Source organism: Gopherus evgoodei, chromosome 1 (assembly GCF_007399415.2).
Source record: "Gopherus evgoodei ecotype Sinaloan lineage chromosome 1, rGopEvg1_v1.p, whole genome shotgun sequence".
Classification (NCBI taxonomy): domain Eukaryota; kingdom Metazoa; phylum Chordata; order Testudines; family Testudinidae; genus Gopherus; species Gopherus evgoodei.
This window is the reverse complement of record NC_044322.1, coordinates 225,154,071-225,176,393: the sequence shown is the minus strand read 5'-3', so window position 1 is coordinate 225,176,393 and position 22,323 is coordinate 225,154,071. Positions and strand designations below refer to the sequence as shown.

The 22,323-nt window shown below is 43.0% G+C and overlaps 1 protein-coding gene across 11 annotated transcripts in view; it reads left to right on the top strand.

Moving 5' to 3' along the window:
• The window catches only part of RIMKLB (ribosomal modification protein rimK like family member B), a 94,170-nt gene extending 73,587 nt beyond the window's left edge, over positions 1-20,583 (top strand). The window contains exons 6-11 of one of the 11 annotated variants that reach the window (XR_003997154.1): positions 1,050-1,253; positions 3,931-4,076; positions 8,920-9,100; positions 10,856-11,011; positions 12,176-12,629; positions 19,452-20,583. Coding sequence is in view for 1 of the 11 variants with exons in the window: in XM_030537960.1 (XP_030393820.1) it covers positions 1,050-1,253; positions 3,931-4,394 (668 nt within the window). In the remaining 10 variants the exon portion in view is untranslated. The other 10 variants (XR_003997151.1, XR_003997150.1, XR_003997155.1 and 7 more) reach the window with 10 other exon arrangements.
• Positions 20,584-22,323: the final 1,740 nt, after the last annotated feature.

Below are 22,323 nucleotides of genomic sequence, written 5' to 3'. Positions count from 1 at the left end.
TAGTAAGGTTGCAGCATAATTCAGTGAAGTTCTGCCACATAAATTGGTGGTGCCTTACTGCAGAATGTAAATCTAATGTGCCACATAAAACAAGGGGTGTCAACAGAGGAGGAGAGCAAGTAAGAGGTAAGACTGATGAAGGAAAGAAAATGAGCTGCAGAGTACTGGAGTCTGTTCCAGAAGTGCCTTTCACAGACACCGGGGAGGTTACGTGCGGGGACGAGAAGTCTCTGTGAGATGAGCTGAGGAAACAAGGTGAGGAGTAAAAGAACAAATCAGAGATTGGCTGAAGCAAGTCTTTAGAATAGTTTGCTGGCAAGGGGCATTGAATTTCTAAAGAATCAAGCTACCCCTCTTTCACCAACTGTCAGTATGCCCCACAGGTTCTTATTTTTAATGGAATAAGCTGCTGAAGTTGTCATTTTATCAGTTCCATCAGAGTCAGTCACAGCTACATTTCTGTCTAAACCCTTATGCTCCACTGGACGTTTGTCACGCCAGTACTGGGTTGTTGTGGGTACAGGGGTGCTTTTTTCCTCCTGTATTATTATAAGGATTTTACAGCAGTGGACTAATGCCATAGCGTACTTCCTACAGTGCGTCTGGGTAGAGTTCTAAGTTAACTTCGTTTTTATACCTTGAAGTTCCAGCTTTCTACCTGAAATGGGGGAGAAGTTTTGCTGTTGGTTGCATGTGTGCTTCTCTCTAAGGTTTGTGACTCCTCTCCTCTCTCAACCAGGCACCTGTCCCAAAAGGGGTGGGAGTTACAAGACCCAGTTTCTCTATTAAAGAGCTTTTTTGACTAACTTACCACCTTGACTGTCTCAGTGCTTGGTACATTCAGCAGCACTGAAACAGTTGAGTACTGATCTGCACAAGAGAATGTGTGAAGGGTTATAAAATATATCTGGCTCATGAGGATAGGCAGGATTTTTTGGGGTTTTGGGGAGATTCTTCATGTGCTGAATCTATACCTCAACACAAGACAAGTCTAGTGGCTCTTTCCCTCTTTCACCAGTCCCCGCTCTCAATGTTTTCTCTTGGAACAGGCAAAGCTGTATTCCTGGCACGAGATAAGCACCATTTGGCAGACCTGAGCCATTTAATTCGTCATGAGGCCCCTTACCTGTTCCAGAAATATGTCAAGGAGTCCCATGGCAAAGATGTGCGTGTCATCGTGGTAGGCGGCCGCGTGGTGGGGACCATGCTGCGCTGCTCAACAGATGGAAGGATGCAGAGCAACTGCTCACTTGGTAGGAATGACATGGTTTGTGGTCTTGACTGGAATTTGTGGAGCCCAATGGGAGATGAGTGGCAACCCCAATTTAAATGAGAAGTTTGACATTTTATTTTTTATTTATTGATGTTTATTACAGTAATGCCTAGGGGCCACCTAAGGATGGGATCCCATTGTGCTAGGAACCGTACAAACAGAGAATGAGACAGTCCCTGCCACAACAAGCTTATAATCTAAATAGATAAGACCGTGTGGGAGAAAAAAATAGCACTCGCAAGCAGAGTGAATGATTCAATGGTGGCAAATATCATGTTAGTGCCATGGTATTTTTGGTGTTTGAGTGGGGTTATATTAGAAGGGGATAAGCTAGATCAGGGGTTCTCAAACTTAATTGCACCGTGACCCCCTTCTGACAATAAAAATTACTACAGGACTTGAGGAGTGGGGACCGAAGCCTGAGTCTGCCCAAGCCCCGCCATCACAGGGGGAGGGGAGGCAAAGCCAAAGCTCCACCTCCCCAGGTGCGGGGGTCAAAGCTGAAATCCAAGGGCTTCAGCCCCAGGCAAGGGGCCTGTAACCTGAGCCCCAGCAAGTTTAAACCAGTCTTGGCAACCCCATTAAAATGGGGTTGCGCCCGCAGTTTGAGAATCGCTGAGCTAGATGGAAAGACACAGGAAAGAAGGGGTTGGGAGGGATTGGAGCAAACCAACCAGCACAGAGGAGAGAATGTTAGGAGTGAAAACTTGAGAGAGCTGCCTGACATCAGTGTCTGTCAGCCCCAGCTTAAAGTGTTTAGTGCACTGTTTAGCTTCTGGACCAGCTTCAGTCTCTGGCTGGCTTCTCCATGCAATTTCTTCCCAAAGACACCTGACTCCTAGTGCCCTCAAAGTTGGGGGGTGGAGGTGGGAAGGTGTCCTCCCCTGCACAGGTCTGGGTCTGGGGAGTGCTGTGGGGGGAGAGTTGGCCCTGACTAGGCCCCATTTTTGCCTCTTCCTTCACATGCAGTACAACTTCAGTTTTCAAAATGTTATGGGAGATCAAAAATGTTTGGATAATTGGGGAATTTTCAGTGTAACAGATACAAGGGGACATAACTCAGTTGGAGAGATGATTTGAGGAAAGGTGTTCCAGATAGAATGCTCAATAGCTTAATTCTTCCTAAGATGCTGAGCATCCACAGTTCTCGTTAAAGCCAATGGGAGCTGTGAACATCAGGCCATTAGTGTACATGGCACATAAAGCAAAGATCCCAAAGAGCTTGGCAAAACGTGCACATACATGTCTGAAATCTAGATGTACTTCTAAACACTTACCCACCCACCACTGAAATATAGACGTTCTGGGGCAGCTGTTTTAACATTAAACAGCAGTACTATGTAATATTTTAGTACAGGAAATGAAGAACACTTTATACAATTGAAACTGCAAAGGGAATTGTAGGGAATCAAAATAACTGCTATCCAAGCTAGAATTCAACCTGGACACTGGAGTTAAGAAATCTGCAAAATATATTTAAAATGTTGGGTCAGCAGCACCCCCTTTTGGTTTTTTTGGGTGGGGTGGAGAGACTGCTTTATACTGACTAAAGGTGGCCATAAAAGGTTTCTGTTAAATGTTTTATGACTTTTGACCTTAGCAATATTTGGAATGCTATGTCTGGTCCTTCTTGGTCTTGTTCAAAGGCTTCTTAAGAGTGCTTAGAGATATGTATTGGGAGCCCACACTTTGGCTTAAAGGGCGGGGTGCTAAATCTGCAACAAAGATGCCCTTTCTTTCAAATATTCATTAGGCATTTGAATTAAGTAAGGCATTGTTTGAACTGCAGTGGGACAGCTACAGTGCTGCAGTTGTGTTTTTTGTCGTGGTATACTGTAGATCAGGGGTTCTCAAACTGGGGGTCGGAACCCCTTGGGGTCGCGAGGTTATTATATGGGGGTTGCGAGCTGTCAGCCTACACCCCAAACCCTGCTTTGCACCCAGCATTTATAATAGCGTTAAATATATAAAAAAGTGTTTTTAATTTATAAGGGGGTGGGGTCTCACTCAGAGGCTTGCTATGTGAAAGGAGTCACCAGTACAGAAGTTTGAGAACCACTGGTGTAGATGCTTTCTATGTCCACAGAAGGGGTTAGGTTGAGCTAACTATGTAGGACAGGATGCAAAATTTTTTCCAGCCCTCACTGATGTAGTTAGGTCAATCTAATTTTTAAGAATTGTCTGACTTAAATGTTAAAAGAAAAACTAAAAATCCATTTTCCTCTCAACTGCTTAGCTTTCAGGCTCATCTTTTGTGATGTCATATCACTAATTCTTCAGTTATCATAGTCTTCCAGGATAACGAAGGTCTGAGTAGCTAATAGGAGAAACAAGCAATGCTCTGAGGTGGGGGGCAGAGGAATGACACTCTGTCAGACCACCTTCTAATGGAACAAAGAAGCAAAACAGACACATGGCATTTTTTTCTTCTTCGTCTTCCTTTTTTTTAAAGTTTGCAGGTCAACTTTAACACACCTACAATTAAAAAATGTGTTGATATCCTTTCTGACCAAAAATGATCACACCCTTCCCAGCAGCACTCTGGATTTGCCTTGGATGTTTCACATCCAGGAACTGAGCCATCCCTACCATGCTCAGCAAGTGACTTTTGACCAGATTGAAGCCTGGGAGCTGACACTTATTTTCCCTTTTGCCAGGCGGTGTAGGGATGATGTGCTCACTGAGTGAACAAGGCAAGCAGCTGGCAGTCCAGGTGTCAAACATCCTGGGGATGGACGTGTGTGGCATCGACCTACTGATGAAAGATGATGGCTCGTTCTACGTCTGCGAGGCCAATGCAAATGTAGGTTTCATTGCCTTTGACAAGGCTTGTAATCTAGATGTAGCTGGTATCATAGCGGACTATGCCGCTTCTCTCCTTCCCCCCGGTCGCTTGACGCGGCGTATGTCCTTGCTCTCTGTGGTGTCCACGGCCAGCGAGACTAGCGAGCCAGAGCTGGGCCCTCCAGCTAGTGCCGCTGTCGACAATATGAGCGCTAGCTCCAGCTCTGTCGACAGCGACCCTGAGACCACGGAGAGAGAGTTGCTCACCAAGCTCCCGGGGGCTTTATTCAACATGAACCAGCTACTAGCCAATGAGATCAAACTCCTTGTGGAATGATGCCACGTGTAAATACATGACCAACAAAACTCCTGTAAATTTTTTTTAAACCAACTTGCAATGCTGTTTATCAGAGAAGCTCAGGGAGATGAATGGAGTCGGGAGAGAATTAGTCAAAAGAGTGAGATTAAAAAGTGCATATTCTCTGATTGCTGCCCTTACTTTTTAATCCTGCAGAACATATGATTGGTTTCATTTTTTGGCAGCCAATCTCTAGTCAGTGATACCCAGTTCAAACCCACATGGGGATTTGATTTTATGTGCAGCTGTGGTCCCAAGCTTATCGCAGAACACGTGTATTGATGGGGAGATATTACAGCACAATTCACACTTCTGGTTTTGGAATGCTATCTTGCAATTCTCCAAAAGCATCTGTGAACTAATGCAGCTGTGAACTCTCTCCTACCTCTTTAAGAGCTTGATCTTGTGAATTGCTTGAGTGCCTTTAGTTTCCAAGAGAGCTGAGGGTGCTTGAGATCTGATATTTCAAAGGTGCTGAGCATCTGCAGTTCCTATTCACGTAAGTGGGAGCTGTGAAAGTTCAGCATCTCTTAAAATCAGCCCATTGTGACCTTGCAGGATCTGGCTTAAGAGATGGGGCAGGGACAGGAAACTTGAGCTTTCAGTACAAACCTGCGACTTCTGCCATCTCAGTATTAACTGGCATGTGTCCACAAAAATGTGTCCATATTTGTTTATAAAGCTTTTGAAGGGGAGTTGTTTTTTAAATTTGTGTTTTTTATCATTTTAAATCCTGGGGCAGGTATGTAGAAGAGTCAGTCGTGTTCTCATTCATGGCAGAAGTGGCACGTTTTAACGATTTTTGCACGATTGGAGGAGATAAACAGCATTGTAATGTTTGGTGTACAAAATAATGTTTAATCCAATGTGAAAAAGAATTACACTAGTTTAAAACAAATGTGCATTGACTTGTATTTGTTAGTGTTTTAGTCTTTTTGAGAGAGAGATGCTATGTTAATGTTTCATTTTTTAATACATGCTAGTCCAACATACCCTTCTCTATGCCTGCATCTTTAACAGTGGCCAAAGTGAGAACACCACAAACCATTTAACAAAACACTGACTTGAAGCCTGTAAATCATTCTTTTATTTTTGTTGTTTTTTTCTGGGAAATGTGGTAGGGTGTGGAGGAGGGAAAAGGTTGATTGAAACCTCGAGGACATTTAGGATAAAGCTGAAGTTCGTTCATTACCACTATCACTAGGCATGTATTTTCCACATTGAAAATGTCCAAACTCTGATGTCAGCTGAGCTCCAAAGCATGGATCCAGGGGAAAAATACACAGTTATTGCCTTTGGGAAACTATGCAGCAGATTTGAAAAAAATAAGGCTCAGCTAGAATAAAAATACAAAAGGCCACAAGCAATGAATAGATGGATCCTGGACCCTGTGTGTGTGTGCGTGCTTTGCTTTATTTCTTTTTGGTTTTGAGCTGTTCAGTTTCATTTTTTCAGGCTGATTGATTTTCCTTCCTCAGTTCTTCTGGCTGTGCATTTTTTCATTCAAGTTGAGCAGTTTTGGGAAACAAAGAACCAAAACAGCAGTGTTGGGTCCATTTTGAAGTCCCCATCTTCCTTCTCACCACTGCTTGTTCCTTCCCTCTTCTGGGTTCATAAAGCACTGGAACTATAGATATAGATATATATATAGATAGTTATATATAGATATATATATATATGCGCCTCATTTTAGGGGAAAAAAAGTAAAACGTTTACAACTGAAAGATGGTTTTGTGAAAAGAGGGTTTGGAGGGGGGTTTGTGTGTGTGCAATGCTGCTGTTATCTGGATACTTTAAAGGAGCATGTCCCATGTATCCGCTGAGGCTCTTCGCTTCCTACCCCTGTGGCCCCTCCTCACCTCTCCGCTGCTCTGCTGCTTTACCGTCACTTACTGGGATCTTAAACAAACACAGCTCATGGACACTACGGAGAGAGACTTCAAGAGGCAATAAACAGAACAGTATTAACCTGCTTTCATGGAGGTTTGATCATGCTTATTTGTACAGTTTTTTTAATTTTAAAAAGGAATGTAATAAAATGAGGGTTTTTTGTAGAATTAAATATTATTATTAAAAACAAGTGGAAGGTTGATTGTTGATGTTAGCTGATGGAGTGATCCAGATGATCCAGCAACAAAAGAAGTTTCAGCAGTCAAGGTCATCTCTGAGGTTTTATTTCTGAGCCTTCAAGTGCACAGATTATAACAAAAGAACACAAAGTTTTCCCTTGTATAAAAAATCAAAACACCCCAGCAAAGGTTACATCCAACCCAACTTTCTAGTTACTGGGTGGGAAAGCACTGCCTCCTCACAGCTCTTCTCCCCTCATCTGCTTACTAAGGAGCTGTTTTTTAAATAGTGTTCTGTATTCCCTTTGAGACCCTGATTGAGCCTGCAGTTTCCAACCCTACTTTCATATACACACTGCGAGCACCTGTGTGGGATATAAGTGAGGGAGAGCAGACAAGTCAGCTCCATGCCAGCTGGAAGTAATCAGCTAGGGCCTCTGCACTACTGTCACAGTTAGTAAAGATAACTTGTTGGAAAGAGGCTGGTAATAGCTATAGGAGCTGAGCTGTCTTGAGTCCCCACATTGCTTGAGGGAATAAGGCTGTGGGAGCAGGGACTTCATAATGCATCTTGCCTTTAGAATTTCCTACTCACACTTCAGAGTAATACAAATTTGTGAAGTGGTACACATACTCTTATTCTGAAACACACAAGCAAATGGACTGAAGGGTATCCTGTTGTGGCTGGCTCCCTTGTAATGAGATCCTCTTGAGCAATTGGTTCTTCTTTTGCAAAATTGGAGAAAAGTCTATGGGTAGTGCTTGTTATGGGGGAGGATCAGGAGTTAAAACTTTACACACATCCATGTAGACAGTAATTCTTGATATTGCTCACGGAAAGCCTTGCCGAGGATTCAAAGCTTTATCAGTTTGAATCCATCTTGTATGTTCCTCTCCCCAACCTACCCATTGTCCCATGGTCAGTGAGATGTATAGAGTGGGGAAGAAAAAACAGGTTTCACATGTAATTCAACTAAAAAAATCAAGCCTGTGCTAATCAAGAGAATCTCCCATCACATCTATACAGCTCAGCACTGTGTGCTATGTTTTCTTCACTTCCACATCCTAAAGAACACCTTCCATACTCCAGCGCTTTAATAGAGCTAACATTACCTGTCATATTCTGCTTTGGAAGCTTATATTGGAAAGGAAACGTAATCAAGATACACTGAGGGTTTTTTTTGTTTTTTAAGGACTGATACAGATAATGATGGTGCATGAGTTAATGTGTCTATATTTTTTTAAGGGAGGGGAGAGAAACTTGAGTGAGCCAAGCAGAAACTTTTGTTTGCAGAAATAAGTTCCTTAATTTAAACCTGATGGAATTTGTTATCCTGTTTGTAAGTGATTTTTTTTTTGGGGGGGGGGGGGGGGAGGGGAGGGGGGGTTGTGAATTTTTCTGCTGTGTGATTTGGTCACATGTTTACAATTTCTTGTTTACCATGCTTAATTCTGAATTGTCTGTATGGCTTTGTATATTAAGTATTTTTTTTTAATTTTTTGATGTGTTTTATAAAATCGCCCCTTTCTGGAATGCTACAATGCCTCATCTGTAACACATGATGGAAGAGTGACACTCTGTATACACATGGACTATTTTTTTGTGTGTGTCTGTGTTCTACCCCCTCCGAGCTATGTGGTCATGCTTTGATGGCTTTTCCACGCCTGCTTCACATTTGCAATCTTTCACGTGTGATATCTGCCCAGGAAATGCCTCTGGAACTACTGTGTATGTTGGCCAAAAAAAGAGGACACTTCTTCAGATGTTTCACTGGACTTTTAAGTCTGACATGTGAAATCAGTAACTCTTTCTAAATCTCCTCTCTTCTTCCTCAAATGCAAAAAGCCCTAGTTGGTTAAATATGTAAGGGGCAGCACGGGCTTAGAGAGACTTTGTGAAAGCAACCCGTGTGTACAACATCTTTCTCATGGCTCACTCTTTTTGAGAAGGTTTATGGGCTTTATGGCTGGTGTGAGACACACGACCCACTCCTGTTCTCTCTATGGAATTGTAGGTGCTCAGACAGGTAACCTCTGCTGCTACTGTTTTTTTCTTCATTTTTAATTTTTCACTGTTCTAGGAATTCCTTTAAAATGTTAACATATTGCAGGATTTATAACCAAGTGTTTGCTGCCTTTTCCTTTTGTTTTGTTTTTCTTTTACGTCTCTCTTGACCTTGGAGAGTGTTCCGATGGCGGATCTTAGCCCACTGTTGGTAATCTCCAAATCCCTTGTGTTCCAATTTTCAGTTGAAATGTTTGGGTTTTTTTCATTTGTTTAAACCAGTTTCACAAAGTGAAGTGTGGGTTTTGGGTGGGCATTGTAATTTTGTTTAAATGAAATTGTTCTATTTTATATGTATTATTTTTTTCTTTTAAAAAAGATGTGTTCTAACAGTTCGCACTTTCTTACTGTTCTTTGCAAAACTTTTCAGGAGCCAAAAAAGTCAAACAATCCAGAGAAAAACTTCCCTTCTCCTCTTTCTGATGGCGAGAGTGAGAGCTTATGAAAAGTCCTTGAGAATGTTCCTTCCTAAACTTTTCTCCCCAGTAATGCAAGCTGGTAAAACAGTAAACGCAGCAGTTTGGTGGCATCCAAAACCGACCTGTTGGCAGGTAAATTCACTCTTTCTGCTCTTTTTCTTTTCTTTTCTTTTTTTTTTCTTTAACTCTCACATGTTTGCCTTTCTTCCTTCCCATTTCCCCCCATCCACACCCTAGTTTGATGAAGCTTCTCAAAGGATGTCTTCAGTAATGGGGCTTAGAGAGCAAGTCCTACTTTCCTCCCCTCCTACTCCTTTGTACAAGCTAGATTTTAAGAAATATTTTAGGGTTTCTCCCTTAATGTGCTCAGGTGAGCCACTGTGAGGGTGGGTTAAATATCATTGCTGTGTCAGAATGATTGGAGGGATGATGTCTACTGCACAAATCCAACCATCCTTTGTGTGTATCTCTACTTTTTCCTTCCAATATGCTATTCTGGCTTAAGTTTTCACAGGGTTATGGTGCTTCCCCAGGTGCACAGTGAGCACAAAGTTTAACAGCATCAATTAGGAGTTGAAAGGTATGGAAAACTAGTACTAAAAAGGTTGCAAAATTTTAACCCTAATCCAGATATGGGGGACGTGGCAAATGGGAGAATACCTTTGCTAAATAGAACAACCTCTGGGCTGACTATCTGTTTCAGGCATTTCTAATGATCCCGCTAACTATAATATCCAAACACCAATAAATAATTTTCCCTTCTGTGGTACCTCCTATCCACTGATCTCAAAGCACTTTGCAGATGTTGACAGTTTAGCCTCCCAAATCCTTTGTGAGGTAGAAGATTCCTTGTTCTACAGGTGGAGGTAAAGAGGTGAAGTGGGAATCGGGGGTTGTTTCTAAGCAGGGCGAGTATGACACTTCAGGCTGGCTTACAAGTGCTCCTTCATATAATTTATTTCTAGGTATGCCTGCCCTTCTTCTGAAGATCTTTTGTATATGTGAATAACTCTGATCTTTGTAGGCATTAAAAAAATTCTACTTGTGACCTTCTCAATTTGTTTTCCTCTATGCTCTAGAAAAGAAGAGTGTTTGTGTATTCAGCTCATGTGAGCAGCAATACTCAAAACAAGATGGGGGGGGATTTTACATAGAGCCAAATTTTGCTCTGTTATGCTAATCTGAAATATCAGTGAAATGACCAGATTTTCACGGGTATAACAGAGTATAGAATTTGTGCTTTAATTTTACATGCAAGATAATTGTACAGACCTGTTATACTCACATTTCCAATGCTTTTTCCTTTCAGACACACCCACTTCTCTCGTCTCACCACTGGGCAGGCCTATTCCTTTATTTGTGTATATTTTTGTGAATCAGCTGCTGTAAGACACAGTGTAACACTTTTCAGGCTTTCAGGCATGTGGCTGGGTATCTTCTGTTTTGGGGAAAGATCTGTGGATTTGTAATATTCTTCTTCCTCTTGTTGTCCTTAAGTTAACCATATCTGAACTTGCCTCTAAACTTTGCAGCTCCGACCCACAGCTAATGCATTTCTTCAAAGTTTTCTTGGTGGTAGAAAATGTTAAGTCTTACAGTGTTTATAAACAGTCTTTGGTGGGAAGTGTAGAAGAGAAAAGCTGTTGCAGTCCATTGAAGCTAATGTCTCAATCCTCTACTCTCCCACCCCTCCCTCATTGCTGGAATGGCTTTCAAAGCCTGATATTAATCTTGCTTGTGTCCAGTGCTTTGTAAAGGGTGTTGGGTGAGGGGAGGATGGAGGAGAAACTTGAATAAGCCGTGGCACCTTAGACAAAGGGATCCCAATTGTGTAATTATGTGAGTGCTGAACAAGAACTTCTTCTATATGCCCTTCTGCTGCAACAGAATAATAAAACTGGTAGGTGGCAGTAGCAGAAGAAGGAACTAATGTGGCTGGGACCTGCGAAACCTACAATTCAAGGAGAGATGGATTGCAAAATGTTAACTGAAGTAAGGGGGACAGAGGAGAGAGGCAGAGTCCTTGAACTGTCACTTTGAATGGTGAGTGTGATTTTACTCAATTCTTACTCGTCATAGTAATTTTCATAGTAGAATGGACACCTTGGCCCTTCTCGACTAGTGTCATCTGACATTCAGCATCCCACTTGCAGCTGCCTCTGACATGGGCTAACACAGTGGTTCTCAAATGATTGTACTGGTGACCCCTTTCATATAGCAAGCTTCTGAGTGCAACCCCCCCAGTAAATTAAAAACACTTGTTTATATATTTAACACTATTATAAATGCTGGAGTCAAAGTGGGGTTTGGGATTGGAGGCTGACAGCTCATGACCCCCTATATAATAACCTTGTGACCCCCGAGGGGTCCTGACCCCCAGTTTGAGAACCCCTGGGCTGACACTTGGATATCTTAGAGGGAGACATAAGCTCCCATAATACTACTTGTTAAATGGGAAGAAAATTTCTTCCTGACCCCCAGCCAGTGATCAGCCCTGAAGCCACAAGACTCATAGCCAATATGCTTAGCTAGTCTGTGTGCTATTCACCTTATATGAATATATAATCCCTTTCTGGAATCTTTCTGAGTATTACTCTATAGTAGCTAACACCACTTGATAAATATATTTAGCATTTCCTCCCCACAAATACTTTCCTTTGTACATTAAAATCAGTCACCTGTTTAATCTCAAGTGCTCTCATCGTAGTATTCTGACAGGTTTTCATCCATTTAGTTATGTGGGGAGCATTAACTACATATTGTGTAGCAGGCAACTAGCTGTATATCTTAGTTTTATAGTTCATGTTAGAACAAGTCAGTGCCGCCTAGGACGCCACAGTTGTCACTTTGCTGCACACCGTGGCCACTCAAAATGTCACAGCAGCAGCAGAGATCCTTCAGTAAATGCACAGGTCTCAGCTGCTTGAATGGAAGGACATGCCATTAGCAGCATACAGGTTGACACACAGTTAAGCCATTCTGATTCCAGCCAGTAGAAAGCAGTGGTGGCTGTACTAGTCAGTTCAGTGCATTATTTCCTTAGAAAAACATTTTTCAAAATCTATCATGGAAAACATTTCTATTCACATTACTATAATAATAATAATAATAATAATAATTAATTATAAAAAATCTCCTTGGGACTTATATTGTCCCCATTACCATTATACTGGTTCATGTGAATATAAAGTGAAACTAATCCATCAGGTTCAGTGGTGGTGTAGCTGTGCTGGTCCTAGGATATGAGTCCTCTCCTCCAAAGGAAACCTGCAAACCATCTTCAAAAGATGAGCCTGGGAAGGTAAATTTTATAACTGTGTTGGCACACAAAAACCATGGACATAACAGAAACACTGCTTTTGTGACTCATTATAACAATTTCTAACATACCTTGCTCCCTACTATCTTCCTTTGTCCTATGACTGCAGAGGTGTTAATTGCTCATTTTATTTTAAGTGGTCTCCTACAACATTTGCCAAATCCTTATGTGTAACAATTTGTCCCACCTTGTATTTAACTTGAACCCTGTGGTTACCTTCCCCAGACCTCAGAAAGAGCTCCATGTAGCTTGAAAGCTTGTCCTTTCCACCAACAGAAGTTGGTCCAATAAAACATACTGCCTCACCCACCTTGTCTTGATCTAGTTGAGTAAGTCAAGTTGGTAAGTGAAGTTCAAAAAGCTTAAAGTGCTTACAAAGTGAAATGTGAAAAAGGCTTCAAAATAATATTTAATAATCAGTGATGGAATTCATTTAAAAAGAACAAACTCCTGATTATACTTGTTATATAGAATATCAAAGAGTTTTATATAATAACTGAATACAAAGAATTAATACAGCAACAAAAACAAACCCAACATGGTAAGCAAAAAGCTAATGAACTAGGAAAAGACTGAGAGCAGAAGCCATTATAAAATCCACTCCCATATCACTATGCAAATGTTAATTACTGCTTATGATACTTAGAATACTGCATGTGATAGACACACCAGAAATACAGTGAAAAGGATATTGTGTGGGCTTCCTGGACGACAGAAGCGAAAGATACTGGAAACTACCTATTCATTGGCCATGCAAAGCAGGGTCTAAGGCTATGTCTACATTGCACTTTTGTTGGTAAAACTTTTGTCACTCGGGTGTGAAAAAAACCACACCTCTGACCAACAAAAGTTTTACTGATGAAAAGCACTAGTGTGGACAGTGCTTTGTTGGCAGGAGACACTCTCCCGCCAACAAAGCTACTGCCCCTTGTTGGGGGTGGTTTTATTTTCTCTTCAGGAGACCTCTCTGCTACTGACAAAGAGCAGGTACACTGTGTGCCTTACAGCAGCAAGGCTTTAGCACAGAGGCAGGCAAACTTTTTGGCCTGAGGGCCACACTGGGTTTTGGAAATTGTATGGAGGGCCGGTTAGAGGAGGGGGGTGTGGCCTGTTCCCCCATCCACCCCGCCACCCTCCCTCACTTCTTGCCCCCTGACGGCCTACCCCTGGGACTCCTGTCCCATCCAAACCGCCCCCCCATCCCTTGACAGTTCCCCGGGACCCCTGACCCATCCACCTTCCCCCGCACCCTGTTCCCTGACTGCCCCCTGCTGCCCCATCCAACCACCCCCTCCTTCCTGACTGCGCCCATAGACCCCTGCCCCCATTCAACCCCTCTTCCTCACCTTCTGACGGCTTGACCCCTAGCCATACCCCCGCTCCCTAGGGTGACCAGACAGCAAGTGCGAAAAATCAGGACCGGGGGTGGGGGGTAACAGGAGCCTATATAAGAAAAAGACTCCGAAATCGGGACTGTCTCTATGAAATTGGGACATCTGGTCACCCTAGTGCTCCCTAGCCACCACCCCAAACTCCCTTGCCCTCTATCCAACCCCCTTGCTTCCTGCCCCCTTACCACGCTGCCTGGAGCACCGGTGGCTGCCAGTGCTACAGCCACGCCCTGCCCCAGGAGCTCGCAGCCCCACCGGCCAGAGCATTGCGCTGGCGGCGGGGTGAGCTGAGGCTGTGGGGGAGGGGGAACAGGAGGGGAAGGGGCCGGAGGCTAGCCTCCCAGGCCAGGAGCTCAGGGGCAGGAGGGTCCACCCACCATAGTTTGCCCACCTCTGCTTTAGCAGCGCAGCAGTGTCACTGTAAGCTATGGAGTGTAGATATAGCCTATCACTCAGCCTGATGGCATCCATGTTTCTGTCTGTCTTCCTCCCAGACAGAAAGAAAAGAAATGAGTGAAGGTGGACAGAAGGAAGAAAAAGGGGGAAAACCTTGCCCCGGGCATAGGGGCAGGAGCTGGTGAGGGTTACAGGGAGTCCCTGAAATAGAGAGGGTGGCACATAGGTAATTTATGGGGAATAAAAGGATGCAAAGAGAACCTGATATGTGCAATGCACTCAGCCCTCAGAAGTAACAAAATGTCTGACCCTTTTGTTATAATGAACGCTTTGTAAATCTACAGCATAGCTCACTGCATTTGGCTTCTAAATGAGGTACCTTGGAAGTAACTTGTAAAATGTGCAGCCTGCCTTCTAAAATAGCTCTGTTATTAACTGGCAAGGCAGACTGTTCTGCTGTCAGTCCTGCTAGAATGTCTTAAAGTCTAAAAGAAGTTTCTTGAGGTTATAGTGCATTGATATGGCAGAAATGTTACTTGGATGTGATTAAAATGCATACAGTGAATAATATATCAGCGTTGCTTTTTTTTCTTCAGTAAGGCTGTCCCCTGTTCACTTTGCACTTAAATATCACGCTTGGTTAAATACTAAGGGCAAAATCCTGTTTGCTTTACTTATCTGAGTAGTCCCATTAAAACCATCTGGAGTACTTACTGTGTGGGAAGTAAGCAGGATTTGACTCGAGGTCATTGCAGAGGGCACAGGAAACTAAGGTCAAGGTGCAAATTGGAAAGGTGTTTTGAGCAGAGATTTGTAAAGAGTTCTGTTCAGTGGAGTGATCACAAATGCTGTTCTAGATGGCGGGAGCTTTAAAGGAGAAGGCTCTTGTATTTGCAGTCAAGAGACTGAAATGGCGAGAGCAGATTGTGATAGTCAAGGCAAGTGGAGTCAAAAGCATAGGTGAATGTTTCAGCAGCAGTGGAGTAAAGACAGCAAAAGGGAACTTGCTCACCCTTAGCACACCCCAACTGTCCATTGAGAGGAAGAAAACAAGAAACATACCATCCCCTCCCCTCCCATGGAAAAGGCTTTTTAGCCTTCACAAGATGGAGGAGGAAAACTGAGTGTTGCAGTGGACCTGGGGATAGGCATGGTGTAGAAGCCAGCACAGCTCCTCTCCACAGAGACAGATGGTCATTCTGGTTAAAAATGCTACTGTGTTTCTCGTAGTAAAATGACAATTTTTTACCCAGAGTGTGAGTGGAACAGGAAAACCAAGAGGCTTGAGGAGGGCAGATAAGAGTCAGTCCCCTAACCCAAAGTGTTTGTCAGTCTCAGGGCCCTACCAAATTCATGGTCCATTTTGGTCAATTTCACGGTCATAAGGATTTTAAAAATTGTAAATGTCATGATTTCAGATATTTAAATCAGAAATTTCACTGTGGTGTTACTGTAGGGGTCCTGGCCCAAAAGGAGATTGCAAGGGGGGGGGGTGTCGGAAGGTTATTGTAGGTGGTTGTGGTATTGCCACCCTTATATCTGTGCTGCTGCTGGTGGCAGTGCTGCCTTCAGAGCTGGGCTGCTGGAGAGCAGTGGCTGCTGACTGGGAGCCCAGCTCTGAAGTCAGCACCACCACCAGCGGCAGCGGATTAATAAAGATGGCATGGTATGGTATTGCCACCTTACTTCTGCACTGCTGCTGGTGGGGCACTGCCTTCAGAGCTGGGCTTCTAGCCAGCAACCACTGCCCTCCGACCATCCAGCTCTGAAGGCAGGTCAGAAGTAAGGATGGCAATACCATGAACTCCCTCTTTTGGGTCGGGACTCCCAATCTGTGAAACGCTGGTCTCCGTGAAATCTGTATAATATAGGGTAAAAGTACACAAAAGACCAGATTTCACGATCTGTGACCTGTTTTTCACGGCCACAAATTTGGTAGGGCCCTACTCATAAGGCATCTCCAGCTGCTCTTGGTAGTTGAATTAGGGAGGTAGGGATATAGAAATGTGAGCCTTGCTCACAAAGGCAAGGCTTGAGGTAGCCATTTTAGGTATTCAGCAAAGGCTTCTGAAATGCAAGAAAAGTGGGGATTAGATTAATGTTTTTCTCCCTTTTTTGCATGTCAACATCTGTCCATTCTGCTTTCCCCACCAGATGCAACACAGCAGAGTGCCCTGTGTTTACTGCACCCCTGCCACTGGTAAAGAGATCCAAGAAGGGAGTGTTAAGGCTTGTGTTTCTTTTCGGAAGGGGAGAGGAGGTGCATCCATGAAAAGGGGAGGGGCTTCAACCCTCTCCATTCCTCTCCCCCTCCCCGCCCCGCCAGCATGGATTAGGCTGGGACAAAGAGTGGCATTTACATTGTGCTGAGGCAGGACATTGTCAGGGTATTTCTCCATTTTCCTTTTGTTCTCTTCAGAAACCCTCTTTTTTTCCTCTCCTCTACAGAATGTCAGATAAAAAGTGCAGGGGCTGGGTGAGGTGGCAGAGAGGGAGTGGGGACAGTTTGATAGCAAATCAAAACTCTTCAATGGCTTGACAAGCAATGCAAGTGTTGCCAAAGTGTATAAATGACAGTGACAGAGAGGAACAGTATGGAGGAGGCTCAGTAGATTGAATATTTGCCCAGAAGAGGGCTTCGTAAAAAGGTATCAGTGGGTTTCGTCCCCTATGTCTATTTGGTGGTATTGTCCATTTCTGATTTGCTGGCAAGTTGCTGAATAGGAAAGACAAAAATAGCATCACTAGGATATGCAGAAGTGTCTCTTTGCTGTAGCACTATTCCTAAGAGCGAAGTGCCTGGGGGCAGGAGAGTGATGGTTCTGTCACTTCATTGCCCGTTCCCAGTCTCTGGGATTTCTCTCCTGTAGGGAGCAGAGTGGGAAAGGGGAGGGGAACATGGCTGCATTTTTGGTAAGCCGTAATTTTGCCTGTAAAATAAAAGGTTTAATCTAGTCTGGTTCCAATCTTGCACTCATTGATATTGCTGGGAGAGGATCAGATCTGCTGTTTGGTAAGGGAGGAAGAGAAACAGAAGGAGGGGGAAGTTGAAAGTGCTGCCTGCCTTGAATAACTGCATCCTTTGTGGCTAGCTTTTTATAGCTTCCTGGTGTGGTTGTGTGAATGGCTGACTTGCAGAAAGCCCTCTGCTGTTGAGAATTGAGATCGGGGAGCGGGGAGGATTAGATTGAACGGGTACCTAGCCAAAACCTACCTACCAGTGAATTTTAGTTCTAGGGCTTGGCAAGTCTAAGACTAAAGATGTTTTTCTTTTTTTGATGTTAGCTAAAATGTTTAAAATAACATATTTTCAAATGTCTGTAGACTGGGCAAGTTGTATTTTAACATGGTAGCTGGTTGAGGGGAACTCCCAGGAGGGGTTTTAACACCTATGAAAATACAGCTTGCCTAGTCTACTCTAGAGTTTTAAAATATTTTAGCTAATGTTTTAAAAATACATCTTTTAGGGCTGGTCTACACTAGGGGAGGGGATCGATCTAAGATACACAACGTCAGCTACGTGAATAACGTAGCTGAAGTTGAAGTATCTTAGATCGAGTTACCTAGCGTCCTCATGGTGCGGGATCGACATCCGCGGCTCCCCCTGTCGACTCCGTTCGCCGTTGGTGGAGTTCCAGAGTCGACAGGAGCTCGTTCGGGGATCGATATATCGCGTCTAGATGAGACGCGATATATCGATCCCTGAGAAATCAATTACTATCCATCGATACGGCCTGTTGTGAAGACGTACCCTTACACTAGTCTCGGCGTACCCTTTCAAATACTGTCATTTAGACTCTCTTTTCCCTCCACCCGAACGCCCAGACTCATTCCACAGAGGGAAAGAGGTGGTGTTTGGGTCCAGACTTTACTCAGTCTGTCTGCATATTTATACCATTCTCAGCCTAATAGCTGATGGTATGGGGGAGTTCTGTTTTGGGGCACACCACAAAAATCTTTCTTTGAATTTGCAGAGCACTAATAGATAAAACTGCTACAGAAAATGGCAGCTGCTTTCTGACCTCCAATTATTTTTTCGTTGTTTTTTACTGTGGCCTTGTACCGTTATTTCATTTATAGACGCACTGCATTTATGTAGCAATGTTAAATCCTTGGGTTGAACTAGGGCAGTATGAGATGGACCTATATTTTGTGGTTGAGCAGCAAACTAGAGTCTAGTTGATAATAGATACTGTTTTATGGTAACATAAAAAGATTTGTATAGTTAGTGTTCAGAGGGATTTTGAGTTCTGAGTCCATCATATGAACTCTTTATATTATATGGCGGAGTCTTTGGTAAATTGTGTGGTAATTCGAGTTTGACGAGAAGAATGCTATTATGTTAAATCACTTGGACTGGGAGTTAGAAATCCTGGGTTCTATTCTTGCCCTTGCCACAAACTTGCTGTTACCTTGAAGAATTCATTCAATTTCACCACGCAGGCTTCCTCCATTATTCACAAAAGAAGCATGGGGGGAAATTGAGCATACTGACTTCCCTCGTGGGGATGTTATGAGGCTTAATGCATTAATGTCTGTAAAGCACTTAGATTCTTGGAAGGGAGGAGCTATAGAGGTGCATATTATTCATATTCTTATTACCCAGATAAATAAACAAACAGGAAGTGCTGTGGAGCGCAGCTCCATGAGCCCAGAGACCTAAAACTTCAGCAGAGAGAGGGGAGTGGGTAGTACTGATGTGTGTATGTGTGTGGGGGGGGTATGTGTATGTATGTGTACTAGCTCCACTTTTCAATGCCTTAATACAGTTGTGGGGTAGAGACCAAAATGGTTACTGATGGCAATGTGTCGGTGGTCGGGGGATGGGAAGACAGCTGTGGCTCTTGTCTACACCTTAAAGACTTCATTGCCATTTTTATAAGAATAGGATTTCCCCCAGTGTCCTTGTGCAAAGTTTTTCTTCGTCACCACTTTGGTGTGGAATACTGTGTGTCAGTCAGTCTCCGCTCTCTCCTATAGGTATTGGCAATTTGCTGCTGTTGTATGTTATGCACACAAGTTGCAATATACTCTAGATGCCTTAGGAAGACGCTCAAGATGAATTGCTCAAGTTTCTTCAGGGGAGTGAGAACACCATACGGCCCCATCCATATGACAAACACAAGGATGATAGAACCCACACCAGCATTCTAATTACCTTCCCCGCCCATCTGTGAGGCAGCACATGGGAGCAGTAGCCCAAAATCACAGTCTGCTGTATGAGGCTTTGTACCCCTCCCTGAATGCCAGAAATGTTTGTCTTCCATGTGGCAGATTCTGAGGCTTTGTCAGTGGGAGAGCTGGGGAGAGAGAGTTTGCAGTTTGACCCTGCTAGACTTTTTACACACATTTCTCTCCATATGAAATACGTCTGCAGGAATGTAATGCTGGTGAAAGGTGCTGGATCAGCAGCCCCAGAGACTGAAATCCTCTATCCACAGGACAGGTAACATACAGGCATCAGTGGTCAGACTTCTCCCTCAGGGCACACAGCCTCCATTGCACCTCACCCCCTGAGCTGGAGGGGCCTGCCTTAAGGTCAAGAGGGAAGTTTCGGTCTCCGTGGCCTATTTTAGTTCTTGGCATGTCTACCAAGACTTGTCAGTTAGTGGTGGTAGTTTTCGTGATGACTGCTTGAATTTCTGATTGTATATTCTCATGAAGGAGACTGATTTTCTGTGGTTTATTTCTCTAGGCATTGTGAAGCGGCAAGAGATCTTCCTTTCCCCTTTATGGGAACACTTTTCTCTCTCCATTACTCTCTCGATGATGAAGAGATGAGAGAACAGAACTGCATAGGTGTGGGACGACAGCCAGAGTTTGAGATGAGATGATAGCAGCCACAATGATGCTGCCTTTGTTACATGGAAAAACTAAATTAAAATGTTGTGAATTGTAACTCACAGAAGTGTGAGGTTCTTTTCAGTAGCTGTTTCTCTGCAAACATATTGTTCTCCTCCCGTCTTGTGATTATTTTCTCGAAGCGTCAGCTGACATTAGAAATGTGCTGACCTCACAGCACTAGTGAAGACAGAAACCTGTAACTAACTCCAAGATCTTTTAAAGATACAGGATGGTGAACTTGTATTTCCCCAGCACGTTTCATTCTGAAGGATGCCAAAACATTTATGGAGTGGGCATGAGGTAGAGTTGTGATGAATTTACTTTCCCAAATGCTTTAGAAACCAAACATCAGGTCTTCAGTTTTATCAGATCTCTGCTATAAATGCAGATAATAAAACAAGTGACTTAAAAGAAACAAAACAAAATGTTTATTCTAGCAGAGTTTTAAAGGAAAATTAATAAAACCACAATACAAAACATATTGTAATGACCTACGGCAGAATGTGTGTGCACCAGTCAGAACTGCTCAGCTGTGTGTCACAGGTCATGTATTGCTGACACCAAATAGCAATTCTTTAAATGGTTAGATTAGAGACTCTGCTTTTGGAGTAGGAGGGTCTGAGTTTTACCCCAACTGTTGCTATGAAGTTCCAAGCGGCCACAGTAAAATTTTAGGAGTGTGTGCTATAAAGATTGAAACAAATTTACAAGAAATCTAAATTGACACAAAGTCAATGAACTCTTTCTTCCTGATAGAAGCCAAGAACGTAAGTTTCACATCCCCCTTTAAGAGCCAGGGCAAAGACTGCATAAGGTTTCGCAAAGTACTATAAGGATTGACAAAATTCAGCATTGTACTCCTTTCCTGAGAACTTCTGGACATGCAAAACTAGAGCCAAAATCAAGTGCCATAGCTGACGGCAGCTGTCCTAGGATGTTATGAGAGAGAGGAGGTGTCTGTTCAGGACCTAAAGCACAAAAAGGGCTTTTTAGGTTAAAACTAACTACCTGCATCCGATCAGGCTGGAAGCTGGCACAGTTTAGGGAGCACCAATGGAATACATTTCATGCAAAAAGCACTACTAAGTAAGCAGGTAAAATGCAGTGTCAAAGTAGTTAAAGTTTCAAAATACAATTCAGGCTGAGGCCAAGAACTTAACAGGACTCAATAAAGGAATAGGCCTTATATGAATAAGAACATCTACAGTTGTTTTAGATAGGATACAAATATCTAAAGGATATAAACTCTCATTGTTCTGGGCATAAGCAATCCCTAACTGCCTGGGGTCAAGAAGAAATTTTCCTTAGGGGCATATTATTCCATAATAGTCCATTGTGTGGGTTTTACTCCCTTGAAGCATTTGATACTAACTACTATCTGACAGTACACAGTATGTGATAGACCACTCATCTGCTCTGGTATGTCAGTTCAACTGTGGCCCTACGTATGAAGCACCTTGCACTAATTGGGAGATCGCCAAGGCACACCAAACTGTGTTATGAGGTCCATGTCTTGAGAGGAATTGTTACAAGCTCCCTAGTCAAGTATAGATGGAAGGTGGAGGCAGACTGCTGCCATCTAGACTTTCAGAAGCCTACTAGGTCCAAATGTGTGTATGGTTTGATAGAAATTATCATACTGAAATACTTTTGCAGAGCTTTGTTATGGGCTGGGTAACAATACATAAAAATGTGCTGAAGTGGGGAGCTGACTGCAGTGCCCCAGCAATTTCATCAGTTGCTCAAAACAAAATCCTTGGTGCTGAAAGTGGCTAAGTAGTAAGTCACCATTCTATGTTAATTCTTTCACTCCTTCCTGTATTGCACAATGGTCCACAATTCTCTTTCCACATGATCCTTTGTGTGGAAATTTGAAAGACACAGTGGTCCCTGGTGGTCCTTTTTCCCAGGGATCTGTGTTTGGTCAGCATTTAGGTCATTTGACTGTTTTGTGTGTAATCTGGGATTGCTTTGTGGTTATGAGCTGCTATGATTTCATACGACTTGTTAACTTCTTCCAGATGAGGTTTGTACCAAGAAAACTACCATCATATTGCTCCATGCATGATGAGCCACATGGTCCAAAGCAAGGGGCATCTGGCAAGGAACCAAGACATTTACACCCTATTCCAAGCTCTGCCACTGATTTTCTGTGTGATCTCAATAAATTGTTTGATACCTTCCTGCCTCAGTTTTCTCTTGTGTAAAATGAGGGGTAATTACTAAGGCTGTCAATTAATTGCAGGTAACTCACACAATTAACTCAAAAAAATTAATTGTGATTAATCGTACTGTTAAACAATAGAATACCAGTTGAAATATGTTAAATATTTGTGGATGTTTTTCTTCATTTTCAAATATATTCATTTCAATTACAACATGGAATACAAAATGTACAGTGCTCA